The sequence below is a fragment of the Mustelus asterias genome, unplaced genomic scaffold (assembly GCF_964213995.1).
Source record: "Mustelus asterias unplaced genomic scaffold, sMusAst1.hap1.1 HAP1_SCAFFOLD_433, whole genome shotgun sequence".
In the NCBI taxonomy this organism is placed as follows: domain Eukaryota; kingdom Metazoa; phylum Chordata; class Chondrichthyes; order Carcharhiniformes; family Triakidae; genus Mustelus; species Mustelus asterias.
Genome location: NW_027590388.1, coordinates 274218 through 301291, shown reverse-complemented (window position 1 = coordinate 301291; position 27074 = coordinate 274218). Strand labels below are relative to the sequence as shown.

The 27074-nt window shown below is 45.1% G+C and overlaps 3 protein-coding genes across 9 annotated transcripts in view; 2 read left to right on the top strand and 1 right to left on the bottom strand.

Annotated features, from left to right (window-relative positions):
• LOC144486712 (uncharacterized) overlaps nt 1-9682 on the top strand; it is a 30790-nt gene extending 21108 nt beyond the window's left edge. Inside the window, 3 exon segments of the mRNA XM_078204721.1 lie at nt 6836-7003; nt 8492-8867; nt 8949-9682. Of these exon segments, the coding sequence (XP_078060847.1) occupies nt 6836-7003; nt 8492-8867; nt 8949-9682 (1278 nt within the window).
• The window catches only part of LOC144486716 (uncharacterized), a 43305-nt gene that overhangs the window by 1538 nt on the left and 14693 nt on the right, over nt 1-27074 (bottom strand). The gene's annotated exons all lie outside the window — the stretch shown is intronic.
• On the top strand, nt 513-25975 carry LOC144486723 (uncharacterized). 7 transcript variants are annotated; one of them, XM_078204746.1, is made up of 3 exons: nt 513-598; nt 19428-19544; nt 24622-25975. In XM_078204746.1, exon 3 carries the CDS (start codon nt 24714-24716, stop codon nt 25767-25769), a length of 1056 nt encoding a protein of 351 aa, XP_078060872.1. In that variant the 5' UTR covers nt 513-598; nt 19428-19544; nt 24622-24713; the 3' UTR covers nt 25770-25975. The 7 variants fall into 7 exon arrangements, with proteins under 7 accessions (XP_078060872.1, XP_078060868.1, XP_078060869.1 ...); XM_078204742.1 differs by having other exon boundaries at nt 24705-25968; XM_078204743.1 differs by lacking the exon at nt 513-598 and adding an exon at nt 18194-18247.

The following is a 27074-nucleotide window of genomic DNA, read 5'->3' as shown; positions in this document are numbered from 1 at the left end:
ACTCGGGTGTGTGTGTCTCGCTGCTTTTCCAGTCACACTGATGTTTGAAATCTTTTCCCACAGACAGAACAAACAAACATTTCTCCTTCCACATTGATATTCAGGTCCTGATGAATCGAATGACTGTCAGATCTCAATGTGATGTTTGATTTAAGTTTCCCACCTGTCAATCCTCCCATCCTAATCCCCTGTAAAAGGAGTTTACAGAAGTTATCAGTGTAAATACAGGATAGAAATTCAGAACAGACAATTCTAGTTCGGATGGAACATTCTTTCCTTTCTTATTCCCTCCAATCATATGGTCCAAACGAACTGAAAGACAAAAATCAACAACCAAGCATCAACAAAACCAAAGGGAACCTTCCGAACTGAACCAGAAAGTTCTGACCAGTGTGACTGATCCTTTTATGTGACTCGGGCACTAGGACCCAGTTAAAAACAGAAATCCTGAATCCCGTCCACTCTCTGTTGTGTGACAATGGGCGTCACCAAGACGTCAGCGCATGCGCTCTGCCCTCCGCTGAACTAAGATGGCGGCTGGTAACCGGGGTCTTCGCCCCAGGAGGACAAACCGGAGCTGCAAACGCGGAACCTGCAGGTCCGTATTCGCGGTTTGAGGCTTTCAGCAGGTATTTAGAAACCCTCCCCGTTCACCCGCCGACTCCATCGGCCCTGCGCGTTTCCACACCTTCACCGGCTGCGGATCAGACAAAAGGATCCTCTCTCCCCTTCGCCATCACTGACATCGCGCATGCTCCCGACCATGTTCGGTACTGCGCCTGCGCACTGTTCCCCTATGGTGTGGATAGGGGATAAAGAACAAAGAACAGTACAGCACAAGAACAGGCCCTTCAGCCCACAAGCCTGCGCCCATCACGTTGTCCTATCTAAACCAACCGCTTATATCCCTCTATACACCGTCTGTTCATGTTTCTATCCAGATAAGTTTTAAATGTTGCTAATGTATCTGCCTCGACCACCTCACTTGGCAGTGCATTCCAGGCCCCACCACCCACTGTGTAAAAAAAACGTCCCCCCCCGTGTCTCCACTGAACTTTTCCCCCCCTTACTTTGAATTGTGCCCCCTTGTGATTGTCATTTCTGTCCAGGAAGAAAGCTTCCAACTGTTACCTTACCTACGCCCCTCATAATTTTATAAACTTCTATCAGGTTGTCCCATGGTCTCCATCTTTCCAGTTTATTCAATCTTTCCTCATAGCTAATACCCTCCATACCATGCAACATCCTGGTAAACATTTTCTGTACTCCCTCCAAAGCCACCACGTCCTTCTGGTAGAATGCCGACCAGAATTGGACACAGTATTCCAAATGTGACCTAACCAATATTTGATATGACTGTAACATAATTTGCCAACTTTTATACTCAACATTCACCACCGTGGGGGATGTTGGTTAAAATCACCACCTTTGAAAGTCCCAAATAGTTAAGTCACTGTTTTTGCTTTGATGTGAACATTAAGGTGGCACGGTGGTTAGCACTGCTGCCTCACAGCGCCAGGGACACTGGATTCGATTCCCAGCCTTGTGGAGTCTGTGTGGAGTTTGCACGTTCTCTTCGTATCTGCGTGAGTTCCCTCTGGGTGCTCTGGTTTCCTCCCACAGTCCGAAAGACGTGCTGGTTAGGTACATTGGCCATGCTGAATTCTCCCTCAGTGAACCCGAACAGGCGCCGGAGTGTGGCGACTATGGGGTTTTCACAGTAACTTCATTGCAATGTGAATGTAAGCCTACTTATGATGCTAATAAATAAATAGACTGTGTCCTTTCACTAACAAGACCAGCAGCAAACATTCCCCATCCTCGGGTACCTGTGGGCAAGATGATGTTTGACCTTCTTGAACCGTTGCAGTCCATGTGGTGAAGGTGCTCCCACAATGCATTAGGTAAGAGTTACAGGTTATTCACCCAGTGATGATGAAGGAACAATGATACATGTCAATAATAACAATCTGTATTTATGTGTCTTCCATGTCATAGACTTTCCCAGGGCATTTCAAAGAAGTGTTTTTCACACTAAATGCCTTTGCAGGTCAGTGAGCTCGGGGGTGATGATGAACAAGACTTGATGTGAGTAAGCACATGGCCAGCAGAGATTTGGATGACTTCAAGACTTCAGGGAGATTGAATGTAGGAGGCCGGGAATGCATTCGGATAGTTAAGTCTGGAGTTATTGAAGGAATGGACGAGAGTTCCAGCTGCAGACGAACAGAATCAAGCGTAGGTTAGAGGGATTAGCGGGTAAAATATGTAGGGATATGGTGATAGGGCCTGGGTGGGATTGTGGTCGGTGCAGACTCGATGAGCCGAATGGCCTCTTTCTGCACTGTAGGATTTCTATGTTTCTAAGGACAGAGTAAGAGTTTTAACAACACCAGGTTAAAGTCCAATAGGTTTATTTGGTAGCAAATACCATTAGCTTTCGGAGCGCTTCTCCTTCGTCAGATGGAGTGGAAATGTGCTCTCAAACAGGGCACAGAAACACACAAATCAAGTTACAGAATACTGATTAGAATGCGAATCCCGACAGCCAGCCAGATCTTAAAGATACAGACAATGTGGGTGGAGGGAGCATTAAGCACAGGTTAAAGAGATGTGTATTGTCTCCAGACAGAACGGCCTGCAAGTCCAGGAGGCAAGCTGTGGGGGTTACTGATAATGTGACGTAAATCCAACATCCCGGTTTAGGCCATCCTCATGTGTGCGGAACTTGGCTATCAGTTTCTGCTCAGCGACTCTGCGTTGTGGTGTGTCGTGAAGGCCGTCTTGGAGAACGCTTACCTGAAGATCAGAGGCTGAATGCCCGTGACTGCTGAAATGCTCCCCCACAGGAAGAGAACAGTCTTGCCTGGTGATTGTCGAGCGGTGTCATTGATGAAGACGAACATCTCGCCAAGGCCATCCCCACACACCCACTTCTTGTCTTCAAACAACTGCGCAACCTCAAACAGACCATTGTCCGCAGCAAACTACCCAGCCTTCAGGAGAACAGTGACCACGACACCACACAACCCTGCCACAGCAACCTCTGCAAGACGTGCCGGATCATCGACGCGGATGCCATCATCTCACGTGAGAACACCGCCTACTAGGTACACGGTACCTACTCTTGCAACTCGGCCAACGTTGTCTACCTGATACGCTGCAGGAAAGGATGTCCCGAAGCATGGTACATTGGGGAAACCATGCAGATGCTACGACAACGGATGAATGAACACCGCTCGACAATCACCAGGCAAGACTGTTCTCTTCCTGTGGGGGAGCACTTCAGCAGTCGTGGGCATTCAGCCTTGGATCTTCAGGTAAGCGTTCTCCAAGGCGGCCTTCACGACACACGACATAAGAACATAAGAAATAGGAGCAGGAGTAGGCCATCTAGCCCCTCGAGCCTGCCCCGCCATTCAATAAGATCATGGCTGATCTGACGTGGATCAGTACCACTTACCCGCCTGATCCCCATAACCCTTAATTCCCTTACCGATCAGGAATCCATCCATCCGCGCTTTAAACATATTCAGCGAGGTAGCCTCCACCACCTCAGTGGACAGAGAATTCCAGAGATTCACCACCCTCTGGGAGAAGAAGTTCCTCCTCAACTCTGTCTTAAACCGACCCCCCTTTATTTTGAGGCTGTGTCCTCTAGTTTTAACTTCCTTACTAAGTGGAAAGAATCTCTCCGCCTCCACCCTATCCAGCCCCCGCATTATCTTATAAGTCTCCATAAGATCCCCCCTCATCCTTCTAAACTCCAACGAGTACAAACCCAATCTCCTCAGCCTCTCCTCATAATCCAAACCCCTCATCTCCGGTATCAACCTGGTGAACCTTCTCTGCACTCCCTCCAATGCCAATATATCCTTCCTCATATAAGGGGACCAATACTGCACACAGTATTCCAGCTGCGGCCTCACCAATGCCCTGTACAGGTGCATCAAGACATCCCTGCTTTTATATTCTATCCCCTTCGCAATATAGGCCAACATCCCATTTGCCTTCTTGATCACCTGTTGTACCTGCAGACTGGGCTTTTGCGTCTCATGCACAAGGACCCCCAGGTCCCTTTGCACGGTAGCATGTTTTAATTTGTTTCCATTGAGATAGTAATCCCATTTGTTATTATTTCCTCCAAAGTGTATAACCTCGCATTTCTCAACGTTATACTCCATTTGCCATATCCTCGCCCACTCACTCAGCCTGTCCAAATCTCTCTGCAGATCTTCTCCGTCCTCCACACGATTCACTTTTCCACTTATCTTTGTGTCGTCTGCAAACTTCGTTACCCTACACTCCGTCCCCTCCTCCAGATCATCTATATAAATGGTAAACAGTTGCGGCCCGAGTACCGATCCCTGCGGCACGCCACTAGTTACCTTCCTCCAACCGGAAAAACACCCATTTATTCCGACTCTTTGCTTCCTGTCGGATAGCCAGTCCCCAATCCACTTTAACACATTACCCCCAACTCCGTGTGCCCTAATCTTCTTCAGCAGCCTTTTATGGGGCACCTTATCAAACGCCTTTTGGAAATCCAAAAACACCGCATCCACCGGTTCTCCTCCATCAACCGCCCTAGTCACATCTTCATAAAAATCCAACATGTTCGTCAAGCACGACTTTCCCCTCATGAATCCATGACAGCGCAGAATCGCTGAGCAGAAACTGATAGCCAAGTTCCGCACACATGAGGACGGCCTAAACCGGGACGTTGGATTTATGTCACATTATCAGTAACCCCCACAGCTTGCCTCCTGGACTTGCAGAATCTCACTAGCTGTCCTGTCTGGAGACAATACACATCTCTTTAACCTGTGCTTAATGCTCCCTCCACCCACATTGTCTGTATCTTTAAGATCTGGCTGGTTGTAGGGATTCGCATTCTAATCAGTATTCTGTAACTTGTTTTTTGTGTCTCTGTGCCCTGTTTGAGAGCACATTTCCACTCCATCTGACGAAGGAGCAGCGCTCCGAAAGCTAAAGGTATTTGCTACCAAATAAACCTGTTGGACTTTAACCTGGTGTTGTGAGACTTCTTACTGTGTTCACCCCAGTCCAACGCCGGCAACTACACATCATGTCTAAGGACAGAGTCAGGTGATGTTACTCAGGTCAGGTACACAGGTCACATCAGGTACACAGGTCTCTGAAAGTGGCAATGGAGGTGGAGAAACTAGTCAAGAAGGCATATGACATGCTTGCCTTCATCGGCCGGGGCATTGAGTTTAAAAATTGGCAACTCATGTTGATGCTTTATAGAACCTTAGTTAGGCCGCACTTGGAATATAGTGTTCAATTCTGATCGCCACATTACCAGAAGGATGTGGAGGCTTTGGAGAGGGTACAGAAAAGATTTACCAGGATGTTGCCTGGTATGGAGGGCATTAGCTATGAGGAGAGGTTGGAGAAACTTGGTTTGTTCTCACTGGAGCGAAGGAGGTTGAGGGGAGACCTGATAGAAGTCCACAAGATTATGAGAAGCATGGACAGAGTGGATAGTCAGAAGCTTTTTCCCAGGATGGAAGAGTCAATTACTGGGGGGCATAGGTTTAAGGTGCGAGGGGCGAGGTTTAAGGGAGATGTACGAGGCAGACTTTTTACACAGAGAGTAGTGGGTGCCTGGAACTCGTTGCCAGGGGAGGTAGTGGAAGCGGTAGTGACTTTTAAGGGGCATCTTGACAAGTACATGAATAGGATGGGAATAGAGGGATATGGTCCCCAGAAGGGTAGGGGGTTTTAGTTCAGTCGGGCAGCATGGTTGGTGCAGGCTTGGAGGGCCGAAGGGCCTGTCCCTGTGTTGTAATGTTCTTTGTTCTTTGATCTTTGTACTGAGATGGAAATTGGCAGTCTTGGTGATTATTCAGATATGAGGTCAGGAGCTCAGTTTAGAGTGAAAGCTGTTATTGAGGCTGGGAACAGTCCGGTTCAGTCTCAGACAGTTGTCAGGGAAAAGGATGGAGTCAGTAGTTTGGGAGTGGAGTTTGTAGCGGGGACTGAAGAGAAACAATGGTTTTCTTCTTCCCAGTAGTTAAATGGAGCACATTGCTGTTCATTCAGTACTGGATATCGGACAGGGCAGGACAGTGTGCGAGTTGGAGGGGAATTTGGAGATTATGCTGTTCGCATACACCTGGTCCTCCTTGGTGTGGAAGTTGAAGGTTTGGAGAATTTTGTCAAAGTTTTAGAATTCAAAGTAGAAAATCACCTCCTTTGTTCCTGCCTCTTTCACCTCTCTCCCCTCCTATAGAGGCCAGAGTCTTGTGTAGGCCCAGACTGGGTGGTAAGTTCCCTTCCCTAAAGGACATTAGTGAACCAGTTGGGTTTTTGTGACAATCCAGGAGCTTCCATGGTCACTTTTTCCTCGTGTCGACCCCACAGATTACCAGATTCATTCAGCTCAATTTCATAACCTGCCTTTGTGTTTTTGTGGGCACTCTCTCACTCCCTTTTCTCTGTTTTAAATTAATTTCATGAGGTATTGAAAGAGGAGGATATGTAGTCAGGAAACTCAAACCAAACATTCACATCAGATGGAGTTGTCCAAATTATGGGATTTTGAACATTGAAGGAAAAAGCACTGTTCACAGTGGGGAAAAACCGTACATATGTTCTATGTGTGGATGAGGCTTCAACCAATCATCTAACCTGTCGAGACACTATCACACCGGGGAAAACTGTGGAAACATGAGGACTGTGAGAAGGCCTTCAGTTACCGTCTAAACTGGAAACTCAGCAACGCAGTCACACAAGGGAGAGGCTGTGAACTGGCTCTGAGTGTGGGTTGTGATTCAATAAGTCAAACAACCTGTTGAAACACCAGCAGCTTCACCTGGGGGAGAGGCCATTCACCTGCTCTGTATGTGGGAAACAATTCACTCAGTCATCATTACCCATGACACAACAGCGAGTTCACACTGACGAGAGACCTTTTAAATGCCCAGACTGTGGGAAGTGCTATAAAAGTTCCCAGGAACTGACATCCCATCAATATGTTCACACTGAAGAGAGGCTGGAATTAGGGGAGAGCATCGATGATGGAGAATTGTGTGACTGAAGGATATTACAGAGAGAGGAGTGGTCGCAGTCATGGAGAAATTTGGAAACAAGAACGGGAGTTTTAAAATGTTAGTGGTTCTTAAACAGGAACCTTTATAGGTCAGTGAGCACAGGGGTGATGGGTGAACAAGTCTTGAATAATTACACAGACAGCAGAGTTTTGGATGACCTCAGGATTGCAGGGAGGCTGAATGTGGGAGGCCAGCAAAGAGTGCTCTGGGATAGTTAAGTCCAGAGGTAACAAAGGAATGGATGAGAGTTTCTGAACAAGATGATTTGAGACTCGGGCGATGTTACTGAGGTGGAAATAGACATTCTGGGTGATGGTGAGGATATGTGGCTGGAAGCTCAGTTTGGGGTGAGACAGGACACTGAGGTTGTGAGAAGTCTGGTTCAGCCTCAGACAGTTGCCAGGGAGAGAGAGTGGAGTCTGTTGTGAGGACTGAAGACAACGGCTTTGTTCTTAATATTCAATTGGAGGAAGTTTCTGTTCATCCAGTACTGGATGTCAGACACGTCAGGATGGTGTGTGAGTTGAAAAGGAACTTGGAGATGATGGTGTTCCCATACGCCTGCTTCATTGCTCCATCGAGGTGGTGGAGGTTGTGGGAGTTTGAAATATTTGAAATTCCTTTTTTCCTGTGCTGCCCAATTCTGTCTCACCCTCTCCTACTTCTGTCTCTCTGCCTCTTCCCCCTCGATCTCTTCTCCCAGATTGTCCAGAGTCTTGTGTCGCCCCTGACCAGGGAGCAGGTTTCCTTCCCTGAAGGACATTAGTGAATCAGGTGGGTTTTTTTAAAGTTAAAAATTTATTAGTCACAAGTAGGCTTACATTAACACATCAATGAAGTTGCTGTGAAATTCCCCTAGTTGCCACAATCCAGCACCTGTTCGGGTCAATGCAACTAAGCAGCATGTCTTTCGGACTGTGGGAGGAAACCAGAGCACCCGGAGGAAACCCACGCAGACACAGGGAGAGCGTACAAACTCCACACAGACAGTGACCCAAGCTGGGAATCAAACACGGGTCCCTGGCGCTGTGAGGCAGCAGAGCTGATCACTGTGCCCCCGTGCCGCCCAATGACAATCCGGCAGTTTCCATGGTAACTTTTTCCCAGTGCCGGCCCCACAAATGACCAGATTCATTCAGCTCAATTTCACAACCTGCCTTTGTGTTTCTGTGGGTTCGCGCTCACTGCCTTTTTTCCATTTAAATCAGTTTCACAGGGTTTTAGAAGAGGAGGATTTTCAGTCGGGAAACACAAAGCGAACATCACATCAGGATCTGATGGAGTCGCCCAATTTATTGTGACCATTGTATCATGATTGGATTTTGAACATGGAAGAAAAAAGCATCGATTGCAGTGGGGAGAATCTGTACGCGTGTTCTGTGTATGAATCATCTGACCCCACGAACCACAAGTGCCGTCACACTGAAGAGAAGCCGTTGAAATGTGGGGACTGCGAGGAAGGATTCTATTCCCCATCTGAACTGGAAATTCACCAGCGAGTTCATGCTGGGGAGAGGCCGTTCACCTGCTCTGTGTGTGGGAAAGGATTCACTCAGTCGTTCAACCTGCTGAGACACCGGCAAGTTCACACTGGAGAGAGACCATTCACCTGCTCCAAATGTGGGAAGGGATTCACTCAGTCATCCAATCTGCTGGTACACCAGAGAGTTCACACCGGGGAGAGGCCATTCACCTGCTCCCAGTGTGGGAAGGGATTCATTCACACAAGCAACCTGCTATCACACCAGCGAGTTCACACTGACAAGAGACCTTTTAAATGTCCAGCATGTGGGAAGTGCTTTAAAAGTTCCCGGGAACTGACACGCCATCAGCAAGTTCACACTGAGGAACGACCTTTTTACTGTTCAGAATGTGGAAAGGGCTATAAAAGCTCCTGGGAACTGACGTACCACCAACGCGTTCACACTGAGGAGAGACCGTTCAGGTGCTCTCACTGCGGGACTGGGTTCAGGCAATCATCTCAACTCACTGTACACCAGCGAATTCACACTGGGAAAAGGCCATTCACCTGCACGGAGTGTGGGAAGGGATTTAGTCGGTCATCCCAACTCATGGTGCACCAGCGGGTTCACTCTGGAGAGAGACCTTTCAAGTGCCCAGACTGTGGGAATTACTATAAAAGTTCTGGAGAACTGAAATCCCATCAGCATGTTCACACTGACAAGAGACCGTTCAGGTGCTCTCACTGTGCAATTGGATTCAGGCAATCATCCCATCTCACTGAACACCAGCGAATTCACACTGGGGAGAGACCGTTCACCTGCTCCAATTGTGGGAAGGGATTCACTCAGTCCTCCCAACTCATGGCTCACCAGCGGGTTCACACTGAGGAGAGACCTTTCAAATGCCCAGACTGTGGGAAGTGCTACAAACGATCTGGAGATCTGAGGTCCCACCAACGTGTTCACACTGACGAGAGGCCATTCATGTGCTCTCAATGTGGGACTGGGTTCAGTCGATCGTCGATACTAATTGAACACCAGCGAGTTCACACTGGGGAGAAACCATTCACCTGCTCCAAGTGTGGGAAGGGATTTACTCGGAAATCCAACCTGCTGACGCATCAGCGAATTCATAAGTGAAGGCAGGAGTTAAAGTTTGCTGTTAATCACACCCAGAACAACATTCATTGGGGTTCCATTCTGCTGGTGTTCATAAACTGCAGCTCGGAAATAGGTGTTACTGTTCTGGATAAAATTAAACTAAATCCGTTTTGTGTGAAACAAAATGTGGCAAATGTTTTTAATATTTCTTCACACAAGTTAGTTGCTTTTGAAGTGAGCTTCCTCTGGCTAAGGGACCAAGATTTACTCTGGCTACTTGTTTCCTTTTTTTACAAAGCTTGGATAGACTTCACCAAGTCTGCACCTGTGAGCTCTGACTGTGGTCAGATACATCACACTCTCATACCAAGTGGCAGACACCACCAAATACATCTTCTGTGGATTTCTCATTGAATTTCCCCCAGATGATGATCACATTGTGAGCCAACTGGTTTCATTGGAACTGCAGCTTCCAAACAAATGTTTGCAAACTCAACACTCGAAAAGACATGCCTTGGATTGCCACGTGCAATCAAGCTTCCACACAATCATTCAGCCATGCTAACGGAAGATCACTGCTTCACAGGCTGTATTAAGATATCATCAACCTTAGGATTGCTTCAGATATCTGGCTTCTCCCGAGTCAACTTCACCAAGTCTGCACCTGTCAGCTCTGACTTTAACTGGGAGCCTTTCTCTTTGTCTTTAACTTCAGGGAACAGTAAGTACATTGCTCAGTTTCCAGTTCCTTTTGTCTCTTTGACTTCAGTCTTCCTGGGACTTTTCTGTTAATTCCCTGGTTTTTATAATCACTGCTCCCTGTTCTTTTGGGATTCCTATTCCCAGTTTCAAGTCACAATGGCGCTGCTGTTACCCACCATGCCGTGCGGATATGAATATGCCCTATTCATGCTACAAGAGAGCAGTGAACATGCGCAGAACTGGATTCGATCAGAAGCATGCGCAGTGTCATTTTGCGGGGCCATCAAACAATCCCAGGAAACATACAGCACGGGGTTAGATACTGATTAAATCCCTTTCTACACTGACTCCATCAAAACTGCCAGGGCACGTACAGCATGGGGTTAGATACAGAATAAAGCTCCTTTTACACTGTCCCCATCAAACATTCCCAGGACAGCATGGAGTAAGATACAGAGAAAAGTTCCCTCTACACTGTTTCCATCAAACACTCACAGGACAGGTACAGCATGGGGTTAGATACAGAGTAAAGCTCCCGCTACACTGTCCCCATGAAACACTCCCAGATAGGTACAGCACGGGGTTGCAGAATAAAGCTCCCGTTGTACTGTCCCCATCAAACACTCCCAGGACAGATACAGCACAAGGTTAGATACAGAGTAAAGCTCCCCTTACACTCTCTTCCCCAAATATCCCCAGGAAATATACAGCACGGAGTTAGATACAGAATAAATCCTCTTCTATACATATATGACCCCATCAAACACTCCCAAGGCCATTGTTACTAATACCATCCCTGAATACCAAGGCTCAAAGAGACACTCTGGAAGTTATCAAGAGCTGGAACTGTTAAGGTTTGGTTTTGGGAGTCACAGGTTATCCACAAAGTGAGGTGGGGGATAAGGGAGATTACGCTGACATAATTTTAAAGTAGTTTATGAAGAGGCAGCCGTTTAAATATCATGTATGAACAAAATAGATCAGCAGAAACATACGAGCTGTGAAAGGAGAGCAAAGAACATTACAGCACAGGAACAGGCCTTTGGCCCACTTAGCCTATGCTGACACATGATGCCTTCCTGAACTAAAGACCCTTTGCCTCTATGTGGTCCATACCCTTCTATTCCCTGCCTATTCATGAATCTGTCAAGATGCCTATTAAACATTCTGCGTCTACCACCTCCTCTGGTAGCGCATTCCAGGCATTTACATCCTCTGTGTGAAACACTTGCCTCTCACATCTCCTTTAAACTTTCCCCCCTTTACCTTAAACCTATGTCCCCTGGTAACTGACATTTCTACTCTGGTTTCCTGATCCGACAGGATGAGTGATTGTTTCTGTTGTTGATGGTTGGCAGAGCCAGCTCCTTCTGAATTGAAGTGTTAGGAAATTCTTCCCAGGTTGTCTCCTGCCTGACAGAGGCCACGCAGTGTGGATCACTTAAAAAAAAATTCCAGAGTATTTTTTTCCCTCTCAGGAGCCTGTTTTTAACTTTTTCAAAGATGGTCATTTTGTGTGGAGATTGGCACTCCGCACAACACTCTCTGATTTTCCTTATCCTCAGGAGTGCCGTTAATTCTAAATTATTAGCAAATAAATACATACCATTAAAGTGACAGATCATGCTTGGACTTTAAAAATTCACCAGCTCTCCCTTCACCTGTATCTATCTTGAGGATAATTCTCATTCAGGATTATTTATTCCTAGTCTCCAGTTGTCCAAACTCAATTCCTTTATTTCAATTTTACTCCTGTTGACCAGAACCAATGATTTTAGTTCCGTCCTGGGTGTTTTAAAGTCAGTTTCTCTGTGGAGTAAGTGTCAACACATTGATGATTTTTTAAAAAAATTACTTTTCACGTTAACAATTTCTTTTTTTTTTATTCATGTGATGTGGCTCGGCCAGCATTTATTGTCCATCCTTAGATGCCGTTTAGAAGGTAATAGTGAGCTACCTTGTTGAATTGCTGCAGTCCCTGAGGTGTAGGTACCCCCACAGTGCTGTTAGGGAGGGAATTGCAGGATTTTGACCCAGCGACAGTGAAGGAATAGTGATATATTTCCAAGTCAGGATGGTGAGTGACTTGGAGGGGAACTTCTAGGTGGTGGTGTTCTCATGTTTCTGCTGCTCTTGTCCTTCTAAATGGTAGTGGGTTGGAAGGTGCTGCCTAAGGAACCTTGATGAGTTACTGCAGTGCATCTTACGGATGGTACACACTGCTACCACTGTTCATCGATGGTGAAGGGGGTGAATGTTTGTGGATGGGATGCCAGCGGGGCTGCTTTGTCCTGGATGGTGTCCAGCTTATAATTTATTTAAGGCGAGTGACAATCAACCCAATCCATCAGAGCTTGTCAATTGTTCATTCAATTGTTTTAGTTTGAACAAGACTTAACCACTGGGTAAGACAAGAATCTCAGATGGTAAATTGAAATAAATTTATTTAAAAGGCAAATACTTATCAATACAGAAGGAAAAAGATACATTTATCAATACAGAACAGACTTTTACCATTTCTCTTGGTTGATCAGACTGTAAAAGCATAATTCCTTGTGTACCCCTTGATTGACAACAATTCTGATGAGAATCGTGCTTTGGGGCTTCCAGTCCTTGGCCAGCAACTCGAGGGATTTAAAAATTCGAATCCTCAAGATTTAAATCCTTCAATGGCTCTTACCTCAACTCGAATAAACTGGGTAGAATGCAATGGTTGGTTGATTTCATTATTGAATCGATTCAAGTGATTTTGAATGATTTGGTTAACTGTCTCAGATAGAGATAGAATGGGACTGTTCAGTGCATCCCTCCTATCTGATCCTGGGCAAGCCTTCTATTCATTGTGTAACCTTTCGGCTCCAAATCAGTTTAACCCAGGCCGCAAAGGACTCGTTGTTAATCATCTCATCAGATCACACATTCCTTCTTACAGAAATTGTGGTATGCAATTTAAAACTGGCTTACAGAATTATAAGAATATACCAGGCTTTTAATATAACTATTAATATTGTGGTTACAGGGATAGGGCTATGGGGATAGGGCACAGGTGGGATTGTTGTCAGTGCAACCTCGATGGGCTGAATGGCCTCCTGCATGTAGGGCTTCTATGATTCTATTCTATGAAGTAAGCTAACAAGATCAATGAAGCCATTTTGAAACTAACATTTAACTGAAAAACTATTAATAGATCATTAAGTTTTCAATGATAATTAATTGAGGCTCACTTTTTTTTGATAATTTGTTTCTGACTGGTGACTAATTAATACAGTTCACTGATTAATACAAATGGTTAATCACTGGACACTAAATGTCTTTTTCAGGATCACTGAATTCCTACAGGGCAGAAGGAGGCCATCTGGCCCATCGAGCCTGCGCTGACAACAATCACACCTGAGCCCTATCCCTGTAACTCCACATATTTACTCTGCTAATCCCCCTGACACTAAGGGGCAATTTAGCATAGCCAATCAACCTAACCCGCACATCTTTGGATTGTGGGAGGAAACCGCAAACCCACACAGACACGGGGAGAATGTGCAAACTCTACACAGTCACCCAAGGCCAGAATCGAACATGGATCCCTGGCGCTATGAGGCAGCAATGATAACCACTGTGCCACCGTACCACCCCAAAAGTAAAGTTTACTTAAGTAAACATAAAATGTAACTGGTCTGAATATGAATAATTTCTTCTGAAACTTACTACCTAGTCACACTAGATGTCTGTAAGGATCTTTGCTTGTCTTCCCATGCATTCTTCAACATCTTTGGCAGTGGCCAGTTTATCAAATGCAATTCTCTGTGAAAGTTCATGCACAAGGATATAAACATCCCCAAGAGAGCCATCATTTTATTAGTCGCATCTAGACTTTCCCTTTACTAAAATATACATCAATACCTCATTGCCATATTCCATTGAACAGCACCCACATTGGGTTATTTCAATTCCCAATCAGTGGTGTGTTATTTTCCCGTCACTCTATTTCTCACCCTCAATCACTTGCTCTCATTTGAACATCCCATTAGTTACCATCCCATCTCATTCATGTGGCCTGGAGAAACTTTTCTGTCCAACTCTCGTAATATCTTTAAAACAGGAATCAAACATGCCAATTTGATTCCAGGTGGCAACACAATTTGTTTGTTATTTTAGATAGTTTTATATAAAAGTCACCCACTTTTTTTGTAAATTTCAATATTAGCTCAAATTCAACTCATAGAATCATAGAAACCCTACAGCACAGAAAGAGGCCATTCGGCCCATCGAGTCTGCACCGACCACAATCCCACCCAGGCCCTGCTCCCATATCCCTACATATTTTACCCGCTAATCCCTCTAATCTACGCATTCCAGGACACGAAGGGGCAATTTTAGCATGGCCAATCAACCTAACCCGCACATCTTTGGACTCCCAGTGTTATGACAGGTTTCCTTAATCTGCAATTTATTTCCCCAATGGAAACCTTTTTTTCCAATATCCAAGCTTGTTTGTTGCCAGTTTGTGTTTTGAAAATTTGACAATCCCCCAAACTTCAGTGAAATCTCCCTTTGGATGTGTGAAATAGCAACTTGTTTTTATTTATTGGTGGGACACGGGTGTCGCTGGATGGCCAGCATTTATTGTCCATCCCTAGTTGCCCGAGAGCAGTTGCTGTGGCTCTGGAGTCACATGTAGGCCAGACCAGGTAATGATGGCAGATTTCCTTCCCTAAAGGACATTAGTGAACCACATGGGTTTTTCTGACAATCGACAATGGTTTCACAATCATCAGCAGACTCTTAATTCCTGATTTTTTTATATTGAATTCAAATTCCACCACCTGCAGTGGCGGGATTCGAACCCGGGTCCCCAGAGCATTAGCTGAGTGTCTGGATTAATAGTCTAGCTATAATACCACGATACTATCTCCTCCCCTTCACTTTATTTCATCAATTTCAATCACAATTATGCCCAGATTTGTTGGTTTTAAAATTGTGCTTTTGTATCAGAGTGAGAAGTGTTTGCAATCATTTTGGAGGTAACTTCCATGTCTCCTGATCTCAAGCACTTTACCTTGAAAGACAACAAGTGGCCTGAATGGTTAAGACTCAGTCTTTGAAAAGCAAAGCCTTTAATTCAAATTGTCACCATGTTGTGACGTTTGATGTCAGTTCTTGAATTCATTAAAACAATTCTCGGTCTCTTGCTGTGATATCACCACCAAAGTGACCGTGGAAACCATCACCATTTGCTTAATAAAAACTCAAAGAATCCACTTAGCTTTGTCAAAGAGCCCAGTGGGTTAATGTGTTCAGGAGACCAACCAAAGATGTGAGAGCTGAAATAATCCAGAAGTTAATGATGAGGTGTTAGTGTTACATTCCCATTCTGAGTCAGGAGGATGTGGATTCAACTTCACCTCCAAAAACCTGATCATAAAATGCAGCTGGTATTTTGGTGCATTCCTGAGGGAATACTCTGCTGTCCTTCAGAGGAAACCTTCAATTATAACCCATCTGCTCCTGCAGGAGGTAAAAGTTCCCATTATGATATTTTGAAGAGGGAAGTTCTTTCGGGTGAACTGCTCAATACGTAGCCCTCAGTGATCAGCACTCAGACTATCTGGTCAGAATCATAGTTCTGTTTTGAAATTTCTCTCTCTCTCTCCCCACAGATGTTTGCCTGACCTGCTGAGTGTTTCCAGCATCTTAGTTGTGTTTGTTGGAGCCTGTTGTATACAATCTGGCTGCTACATTTCCGACATTACAGCAGGCACTCCACTTCAAAAGAACTTCATTGGCTGTAAAGCACTTCGGGACACCCTGAAGTTGCAAAAGGCGCTATATTAATACAAGTTTTCCATTAACAAAGGAGAAAATACCCAACAATGGGACAGTCGATAACAGGACATCAGTCAGTCTCCTCTTATCATGGAAAAATCAAGGACACATACACTGTATTTAACGCAATCATATTCATTCTATTCATCTCTTTAACTGGACTGGAGTTTAATATCAACTGAAATAAACCTGAACTGTCAGAATGAACATGGTTCAGTCCTGGGTGCAATAACAGCAGAATCCAACCTCGGTAATCACATGTGAACTCTCTGGTGTGACAGACGGCTGGATGGACGATTGAATCCTTTGCCACACACAGGGCAGGTGAACGGCTTCTCCCCAGAATGGACTCGCTGGTGTTTTCTCAAATTTGTCCTGGTTTTAAAGCTCTTCTTACAGTCAGAACATTGAAATGGCCTCTCACCTGTGTGAATTCCTGATCGGTAAGGGAATTAGGGGTTATAGGGATCAGGGGGGTAAGTGGAACTGATCCACTTCAGATCAGCCATGATCTTATTGAATGGCGGGGCAGGCTCGAGGGGCTAGATGGCCTACTCCTGCTCCTATTTCTTATGTTCTTAGGTTCTTAATGATTGATTCTAACATCTTCCCCACAACAAATGTCTAACGAACTGGCCTAGATTTCCTGTCTTATGCCACCATCCGTTCTTGAATTGGAGGGCTTATATTTGCTACTTTCCAGTCTGATGGAACCTCTCCAGAATCTAGGGAACTTTGGAAAATTAACACCAACAAATCTACTGTCACTATCTCATTAACCACCTTCTTAAGATGCTAGGATGAATTCCATCGTGACCCAGAGACTTGTCAGCCGCAGCTCCATCAGTTTGCTCAGTACAGCTTCCCACGTCATTGTAATTTCTCCTAGTTCCTCTCCCCCTTCCACCTCCTGATTTACAGCGAGGACTGGCTGGTTTTGTATTTTCTATAGTGAAGACAGAAACAGGGATATGGGGGTAGGGCCTGGGTGGGATTGTGGTCGGTGCAGACTCGATGGGCCGAATGGCCTCTTTCTGTACTGTAGGGTTTCTATGATTTCTATGAAAGATTTGTTTATTTCATTGGCCATTTATTATCTATTATTACTCCCCATTCTCATTCTCCAGAGAGCCAACACTCACCTTATTCCTCTTTTCCTTTTCGAATACCTCTAGAAACTCTTGCTATTCATTTTTACTTTAACAGCTAACTTCCTCTCATACTCTAATATTTTTCTTCCAATTAACCTTTTAGTAATTCTCTACTGTTCTTTATATTCCAGCCAATCATCTGACCTGTCACTCACCTCTGTGTAGCTATATGCTTTTCCCTTAAGTTTGATGCTTTGAGGAAGAAGGAGACAGGGAGATGGAGAGCACTTCAAAAGGAACTGTTTAAAAATAATAATAATTCGTGGGGTGTGGGCATTGCTGGCAAGACCAGCATTTTTTGCCCAATTTTTGAGATTCCCGTCCAAGCTGTAAACCTTTGGATTAAATCCCACCATCAACAAATTATTTCCCAGCTGAATGTGAAAATTGACTCAGTCATCCCATTTACCGATAGAACAGCACAATTACACCAGAGGAAGACCACTCAAACACTTAACGTTCGCAAAGGGATTTCCTCAGTGGTTAACAATCTATAACTTTAAAAGCTCAAAGCATTTTAACTACCCCTCTTATTGGCGAGGGATAGTTTAACTGTTCTGTCCAAGAGGGCACAAATCACTTGTTCACCCCAGCGAGTTCACATCTAAATGCAGGTGATTGTTATGTTGTCAATCACACCCAGGACAGAAATGTGCTGGAAGGCCTATGCTGCTTAGTTGCCAAATGAATTGAAGTAACACATTTGAACCTTGGCCCAATGGTACCAATCATAATCAGATCGCAAATCGTATTTTCTATTGAACAATATGGGTTTGAATGGTGAGGTGATTACCCAACATTCTCTGCGGGTGAGACTGTGCCCTATCCACATTACTGCAATTATTGCGCAAGCGCAGGACCTGGCTCTGACCGGAGCATGCGCAGTCCGGACTGTGACTGGAGCTGCGAGGAGCCGGAAAGAAACAATGGAGTGAGGTTCAGTAATGGAGCCGCTGGGTGACCGGGGAGGGACAGAAGCAGCGGAGTGGGCTGGGAGGCTTCATAAATACCTAGTGGATGCCTTAATTCAGATAACATGTTCCCGGTATCGCTTCAATCGGTACCGAATAGAGTCGGAGCTGAGCGACTCCAGGCCCGGGTTAGCGGCCGCCATCTTTACAGGAACAATGTGCAGCAGGGCGCATGCGCTATGAGCCTGGACCGGTTACCAACTCTCCCGGATTGGACTGAAGTCTCCAGGAATTTTTTATTTGTCCAGGGAATGTGGAAATTGCTGACTAGGCCAACATTTATTGTCTATCCCTAATTGTCCTTGAACTGAGTGGTTTGCTTGGCCATCTCAGGGCATTTTAAGAGTCAACCACATTGCTCTTGATATATAGTTAGACCAGACCGGGTAAGGATGGCAGATATTTTTCCTAATTCATTCACACTGTGGGTGTCCCTGGCTGGGCCAGCATTCATCACCCATTCCTATTTGTCCTTGAACTAAGTTTCAGAGGACGTTTTAAGAGTCAACCACATTGCTGTGGATCTGGAGTCACATATAAGCCAGACCAGGTAAGGAGAGCAGATTACCTTCCCTCAAAGACATTAGTGAACTAGATGGGTTTTTACAACAACGAACAATGGTTTCATGGTTATCAGTAGGCTTTTAGTTCCAGATTTTAATTATATTCAAAATTCACCGTACCATAGGATCATAGAATCCCCACAGTGCAGAAGGAAGCCATTTGGCCCACCATCCAGCCCTATCCCTGTAACCCTGTACATTTAGCATAGCTAATCCACCTAATCTACACATCTTTGAACTGTGGGATTCAAACCTGCATCTCTGGAAAATTGTCTGGACATTAAAAAATATACTTTTTTGTAATTTCGTTTGAATATTTCTCTTCACTGGGTATTAAAATATTGACAAAAGATAAAAGTTGTTTGGTTGACCATCAATCGTCCTGTAACGTGATGAGTCTTTTTGCTTTCCAATTGGCCTAGGAAGGCAGTGTGGAATGAGGTTGGAGGATGGGGGCAACATAAAAGATGTGATAAAACCTCCAGGAATACATTTAATCACAGTTGGCGATTATGGAGTAGAGAATGTTGTGAATTTCTATCCTGGACAGACAGTGATGGTTTCTGTAAATTTACAGGGTGCTGGAAGTGGAGACTTGACAGACGCGAAACACAAATCAAACATCACATCGTGATCTGACGGAGTCACTCGAAAAAATCAGGACCTGGATATCAGCAGCTTCTGAATGTGGAAGGTAACAGGTTTGTCGATTCTGTCTGAGAGAGAAGATTTCAGGTCTCAGTGTGACTGGAAAAGCCCTGAGATTCACAAATCCTGGAGAACTGTGCTTGGTTCTGAGCAACATACCTTAGGAAGGACAGAATGGCTTTGGAGGGAGTGTAGCACAGATTTGCCTGAGTGATATTTGAACTCCCCAGGTTAAATCACAAGGTGAGATTACAGGAAGTCATTATAGCACAGAGGAGGCCATTTGGCCCATTGAGTCCATGTCATCTGCCTAGAGCAATCCAGTCCCATTCCCCTGCTCTATCCTCATATCTTTGCAGATTTCTTTTCCTCCAATGTCTATCCAATTTCCTTTTGAAATTATTCATCATGTCCATTTCCACCCCAATCATGGGCAGCAAGTTTTGGGTCATTCGCACTCACTGTCTAAAAACACTCTTCCTCACATCTCCTGTACTAAAGAACAAAACAAAGAACAAAGAAAATTATAGTGCAGGAACAGGCCCTTTGGCCCTCCAAGCCTGCATCACCTTGCTGCCTGACTGAACTAAAACCCCCTACCCTTCCAGGGACCATATCCCGCTATTCCCATCCTATTCATGTATTTGTCAAGACACCCCTTAAAAGTCACTATCAGATCTGCTTCCACTACCTCACCCGGCAGTGAGTTCCAAGCACCCACCACCCTCTGTGTAAAAAAACTTGCCTCGTACATTTCCTTTAAAACTTGCCCCTCGCACCTAAACCTGTGACCCCTAATAATTGACTCTTCCACCCTGGGAAAAAGCTTCTGATTATCCACTCTATCCATGCCCCTCATAATCTTGTAGACTTGTATCGGGTCATCCCTCAACCTCCGTCGTTCCAGTGAGAATAAACCAAGTTTCTTCAACCCCTCCTCATAGCTAATGCCCTCCATACCAGGCAACATCCTGATAAATCTTTTCTGTACCTTCTCCAAAGCCTCCACATCCTTCTGGTAGTGTGGCGACCAGAATTTAACACTATATTCCAAGTGTGGCCTAACCAAGGTTCTATATAGCTGCAATATTACTTGCCAATTTTTAATCTCAATGCCCCAGCCGATGAAGACAAGCACGCTATTTGCCTTCTTGACTACCTTCTCCACCTGCGTTGCCACTTTCAGTAACCTGTGTGCCTGTACACCCAGATCCCTCTGCCTATCAATACCCTTAAGGGTTCTGCCATTTACTGTAAAGAAGCATTTGAGTTGATGTAACATTGAGATTCGCAAAATGTTGAGCAATCATGTAGACTTTGCTCATGTTTAATGAGAAAGATCCAACAGTGTTTCGGCCCGATTTCGAACCGGGCACATTTCGCGTGTGAAGCGAACGTGATAACACGACAGAAACAACTGTTTACATACAAATTAGGAGCAGCAGTCGGCCACTCGGCCCCGCTCTCCCATTCAGTAAGATTGTGGCTGATCTCATTTTAATCTCAACTTCACGTTCCTGCCTACTCCCGATAACCTTCCACCTCCTTGCTTATCAAGAACCTATCCACCTCTGCTGTAAGATATTCAGGACTCTGCCTCAACCACCTTTGCAGGAAGAATATTCCAAAGTCTCACAATCCTTTGAGAAAAAAAATCCTCATCTCTAATTTAGACGGGTGACCCCTTAGTTTGTGGTGCCGAGTTTAAAATTCTCCCACAAGAGGAAATGTCCTTTCCACATCCACCCTGTCAAGTCCCCTCAGGATCTTGTATGGTGAATGGTAGAGTGAATGTTGGACCCTTGGAGGACGAGAGGGGGGAGTTAATAGTGGGAAATGAGGATATGGCTGAGTCTTTAAATAAATTTTTTGTGTCGGTCTTCACGGTGGAGGACACAAATAGTTTGCCAAATATTAACGATAGAGGGTTGGCAGCAGGAGAAATACTTAATACAATTAATGTTACCAGAGAGGCAGTGCTGGGTAGACAAGTCCCCGGGTCCGGATGGAATGCATCCCAAGGTATTGAAAGAAATGTCAGAGGTAATAGTGGATGCGTTAGTGATTATTTATCAAAACTCGTTGCATTCTGGGGTAGTGCCGGTTGATTGGAAAACGGCTAATGTTACGCCGCTGTTTAAAAAAGGAAGGAGACAAAAGGCGGGTAACTATAGGCCGGTCAGCTTAACGTCTGTAGTAGGGAAAATGCTGGAATCCATTATTAAAGAGGAGATAGCAGGGCATCTGGATAGAAATGGTTCGATCAATCAGACGCAGCATGGATTCATGAGGGGAAAGTCGTGCTTGACGAACATGTTGGATTTTTATGAAGATGTGACTAGGGCGGTTGATGGAGGAGAACCGGTGGATGCGGTGTTTTTGGATTTCCAAAAGGCGTTTGATAGGGTGCCCCATAAAAGGCTGCTGAAGACGATTAGGGCACACGGAGTTGGGGATAGTGTGTTAAAGTGGATTGGGGACTGGCTATCCGACAGGAAGCAAAGAGTCGGAATAAATGGGTGTTTTTCCGGTTGGAGGAAGGTAACTAGTGGCGTGCCGCAGGGATCGGTACTCGGGCCGCAACTATTTACCATTTATATAGATGATCTGGAGGAGGGGACGGAGTGTAGGGTAACAAAGTTTGCAGACGACACAAAGATAAGTGGAAAAGTGAATCGTGTGGAGGACGGAGAAGATCTGCAGAGAGATTTGGACAGGCTGAGTGAGTGGGCGAGGATATGGCAAATGGAGTATAACGTTGATAAATGCGAGGTTATACACTTTGGAGGAAATAATAACAAATGGGATTACTATCTCAATGGATACAAATTAAAACATGCTACCGTGCAAAGGGACCTGGGGGTGCTTGTGCATGAGACGCAAAAGCCCAGTCTGCAGGTACAACAGGTGATCAAGAAGGCAAATGGGATGTTGGCCTATATTGCGAGGGGGATAGAATATAATGTTACCAGAGAGGCAGTGCTGGGTAGACAAGTCCCCGGGTCCGGATGGAATGCATCCCAAGGTATTGAAAGAAATGTCAGAGGTAATAGTGGATGCGTTAGTGATTATTTATCAAAACTCGTTGCATTCTGGGGTAGTGCCGGTTGATTGGAAAACGCAAAATGAGACGCAATTCCAACCATTATTCATGTAAATTGAGTCTGTGTCTTATAAGTTCTGTTTGTGAACAGAATTCCCACTCACCTGAAGAAGGGGCTCAGAGCCTCGAAAGCTTGTGTGGCTTTTGCTACCAAATAAACCTGTTGGACTTTAACCTGGTGTTGTTAAACTTCTTACGATAGAATATAAAAGCAGGGATGTCTTGATGCACCTGTACAGGGCATTGGTGAGGCCGCAGCTGGAATACTGTGTGCAGTATTGGTCCCCTTATATGAGGAAGGATATATTGGCATTGGAGGGAGTGCAGAGAAGGTTCACCAGGTTGATACCGGAGATGAGGGGTTTGGATTATGAGGAGAGGCTGAGGAGATTGGGTTTGTACTCGTTGGAGTTTAGAAGGATGAGGGGGGATCTTATGGAGACTTATAAGATAATGCGGGGGCTGGATAGGGTGGAGGCGGAGAGATTCTTTCCACTTAGTAAGGAAGTTAAAACTAGAGGACACAGCCTCAAAATAAAGGGGGGTCGGTTTAAGACAGAGTTGAGGAGGAACTTCTTCTCCCAGAGGGTGGTGAATCTCTGGAATTCTCTGCCCACTGAGGTGGTGGAGGCTACCTCGCTGAATATGTTTAAAGCGCGGATGGATGGATTCCTGATCGGTAAGGGAATTAAGGGTTATGGGGATCAGGCGGGTAAGTGGAACTGATCCACGTCAGATCAGCCATGATCTTATTGAATGGCGGGGCAGGCTCGAGGGGCGAGATGGCCTACTCCTGCTCCTATTTCTTATGTTCTTATGTTCAATCAAGGTTTTACCCAAAACCTTAAATCTGTCCCCCTGGCCCTTGTACGATCAGCAAATGGAAACAGATTTTCTTTATCCACCTGATCGAAACCTGTCAGAATCTTGTGTACCTGAATCAAATCTCCCCTCAACCTCCTTTACTGGAACCATTCTGGTAAATCTCCTCTGCACCTTCTCAAGGATCTTTATATCCTTCCTGAAGAGCGGTGACCAGAGCTTTATAAATATTCAGAATAACTTCCCTGTTTATAGACCAATATCACACTTTATGAAGCTCGGGGTCAAATTTGCTTTGCTAATTACTCTCTTAATATGTCTTGTAGAAATACAAAATCCCTCTCCTTCACCTCCTTCTCTCTCCTCCCATTGAGGCCAGTTGGGTTTTTGTGACAATCCGGCAGTTTTCATGGTCAATGTTTCTCAGCGCCGGCCCCACAAATTCCCAGATTCATTCAGATCAGTTTGACAAGCTGCCTGTGTGTTTGTGTGGGCTCTCTCTCTCTCACTCCGAGTCTCCTGTTTTAAATCAGTTTTACAGGGTGTTAGAAGGGGAGAGTTTGACAAGCTACCTGTGTGTTTCTGTGGGCTCTCTCTCTCTCACTCCGTGTCTCCTGTTTTAAATCAGTTTTACAGGGTGTTAGAAGGGGAGAGTTTGACAAGCTGCCTGTGTGTTTCTGTGGGCTCTCTCTCTCTCACTCCGTGTCTCCTGTTTTAAATCAGTTTTACAGGGTGTTAGAAGGGGAGAGTTTGACAAGCTGCCTGTGTGTTTCTGTGGGCTCTCTCTCTCTCACTCCGTGTCTCCTGTTTTAAATCAGTTTTACAGGGTGTTAGAATGGGAGAGTTTGACAAGCTGCCTGTGTGTTTGTGTGGGCTCTCTCTCTCTCACTCTGTGTCTCCTGTTTTCAATCAGTTTTACAGGGTGTTAGAAGGGGAGAGTTTGACAAGCTGCCTGTGTGTTTCTGTGGGCTCTCTCTCTCTCACTCCGTGTCTCCTGTTTTAAATCAGTTTTACAGGGTGTTAGAATGGGAGAGTTTGACAAGCTGCCTGTGTGTTTGTGTGGGCTCTCTCTCTCTCACTCCGTGTCTCCTGTTTTAAATCAGTTTTACAGGGTGTTAGAAGGGGAGAGTTTGACAAGCTGCCTGTGTGTTTCTGTGGGCTCTCTCTTTCTCACTCCGTGTCTCCTGTTTTAAATCAGTTTTACAGGGTGTTAGAAGGGGAGAGTTTGCCGTTGGGAAGCTGACGGAGTGGCTCAATTTATCGTAACTTTGATATCATCAGATTTGGAACATGGAAGGAAAAAGCACATTTCACAGTGGGAAGAATCCGTACACGTGTTGTGTGTGTGGACACGGCTTCAGACAATCATCTGACCTGTGGAGACACAATCGCAGTCACACTGAGGAGAAACTGTGGAAATGTGGGGACTGTGGGAAGGGATTCATTTCCCCGTCGAAGCTGGAAATGCATTGGCGCAGTCACACTGGGGAGAGGCCATTCACCTGCCCCACATGTGGGAAGGGATTCACTCAGTCATCCTCTCTGTTCACACACCAGCGAGTTCACTCCAGCGAGAGACCATTCACCTGCTCCGAGTGTGGGAAGGGATTCACTATTTCAGCCCACCTGCTGAGTCACCAGCGAGTTCACACTGACGAGAGACCTTTCAAATGTCCAGACTGTGGGAAGTGCTATAAAAGTTCTGGGGAACTGATGCGCCATCAACGTGTTCACACTGAGGAGAGGCCATTCAGGTGCTCTCACTGTGGGACTGGGTTCAGACGATCGTCTGACCTCACTGTTCACCAGCGAGTTCACTCTGGGGAGAGGCCGTTCACCTGCTCCGACTGTGGGAAGGGATTCATTCAGTCATCTGACCTGCTGAAACACCAGCGAGTTCACACTGGGGAGAGGCCATTTATCTGCTCTGAATGTGGGAAGGGATTCACTACCTCATCGATCCTGCTGACACACCAGCGAGTTCACACAGACAAGAAACCTTTTAAATGTCCAAACTGTGAGAAATGCTACAAAACCTCTGAGAAACTGATGTCCCATCAACGTGTTCACACTGACGAGAGACCTTTCAGATGCTCTCACTGTGGGACTGGGTTCAGACAATCAACTCAACTAACTGCACACCAGCGAGTTCACACTGACGAGAGACCTTTTAAATGCCCAGACTGTGAGAAGTGCTATAAACGTTCTGGGGAACTGACGCGACATCAACGTGTTCACACTGATTCAGGTGCTCTCACTGTGGGACTGGTGCGATCTTGTGTGATCTTCTCAACTCTCTGTACACCAACGAATTCACACTGGGGAAAGACCATTCACCTGCTCTGAGTGTGGGAAGGAATGTACGACTTCATCCACCTGCTGAGACTCCAGTGAGTTCACAAGTAACGACAGTGATTGGATGTTGCTGTTCTTCACATTCAGGATTGAACCATCTTCATTAGGGTCCGTTTACACTGGTAATAAACCCCAGCCACTTTAGGGGCTAATATTCTCACTAAAAGTCAAATAAATCAGCTTTGCGTCAAACTCACACATTGTGTTGACTCTTTTTAATATCTCAAACATAATAACAGGTAACACATACATGGCCACTCTCCTCACTGTGAATCCTTCGATCTTTTCCAGACTGTGTAACTGGTTAAAGCTCTTTCCACAGTCAGTTCACTGGAATACTCTCACTCGAGTGGATGTGTCTCAGTGATTTTCCAGTCACACTGATGTTTAAACACTTTGAAGGAACAGACAAACATTTCCCATTCTAGTTTCAAATGCCGATGGTATTCAGATCCTGAATAATTGTGTGACTCTGTCAGATTCTAACGTCAGAGATTTGTGTCTGTAAATTCTCCCCTTCTAATAGGCTGTGAAAGAAATTCACAAAAATCATTGCTGTCAGTACAGGATAAAAACTCAGAACAGACAATTCTCGTTTCTGTGGAACATTCTTTCGTCTCATTCTTGAAAATTTGTAAATCTCCATCCCAAACACTCTCCCTCCATTCTCACTTTGCTGGACCTGAAAGAGACATTGTCCTGAGGGTGCTGATTCATCCTAATCGACAGATCCGTGCTGACTGTTTCATGTACAGGACACATATTCCTGAAATCTTCACACAGGCTCGTGTCTAAGCATATAAAAAATTTGCATATTTAGTGAACTAAAAATGTATGCAATATTCAGAACTCTATTACATGATTAGAGATACAGGTGGGTGCGGAAGAACTTGACTTAGGGAGCAAGCAATCATGTTCTGGAACTCGCTGACGATGAGAGTGGTGGAAGTGGAGACGACCAGTGATTTCAAAATAAAATTGGTCGGGCACTTGAAGGAATGAAACGTACTGGGGAACAGGGATATCGAGGAAAAATGGCACTGAGTGGATTCCCCGACAGAGACTTGGCACGGACTCAAGCTGCTGAATTGATTTATCTTGTGCTCTGATGACTCTTTGACTGGAAAATATACAGAGTAGTTACAATACTATTCTGGAATTAAACAACATCAACTGTAATACAAATCCATAAATAATATACCCATTATGCACCACATAGTAAGAAGTCTCACAACACCAGGTTAAAGTCCAACAGGTTTATTTGGAATCACAAGCTTTCAGAGCGCTGCTCCTTCA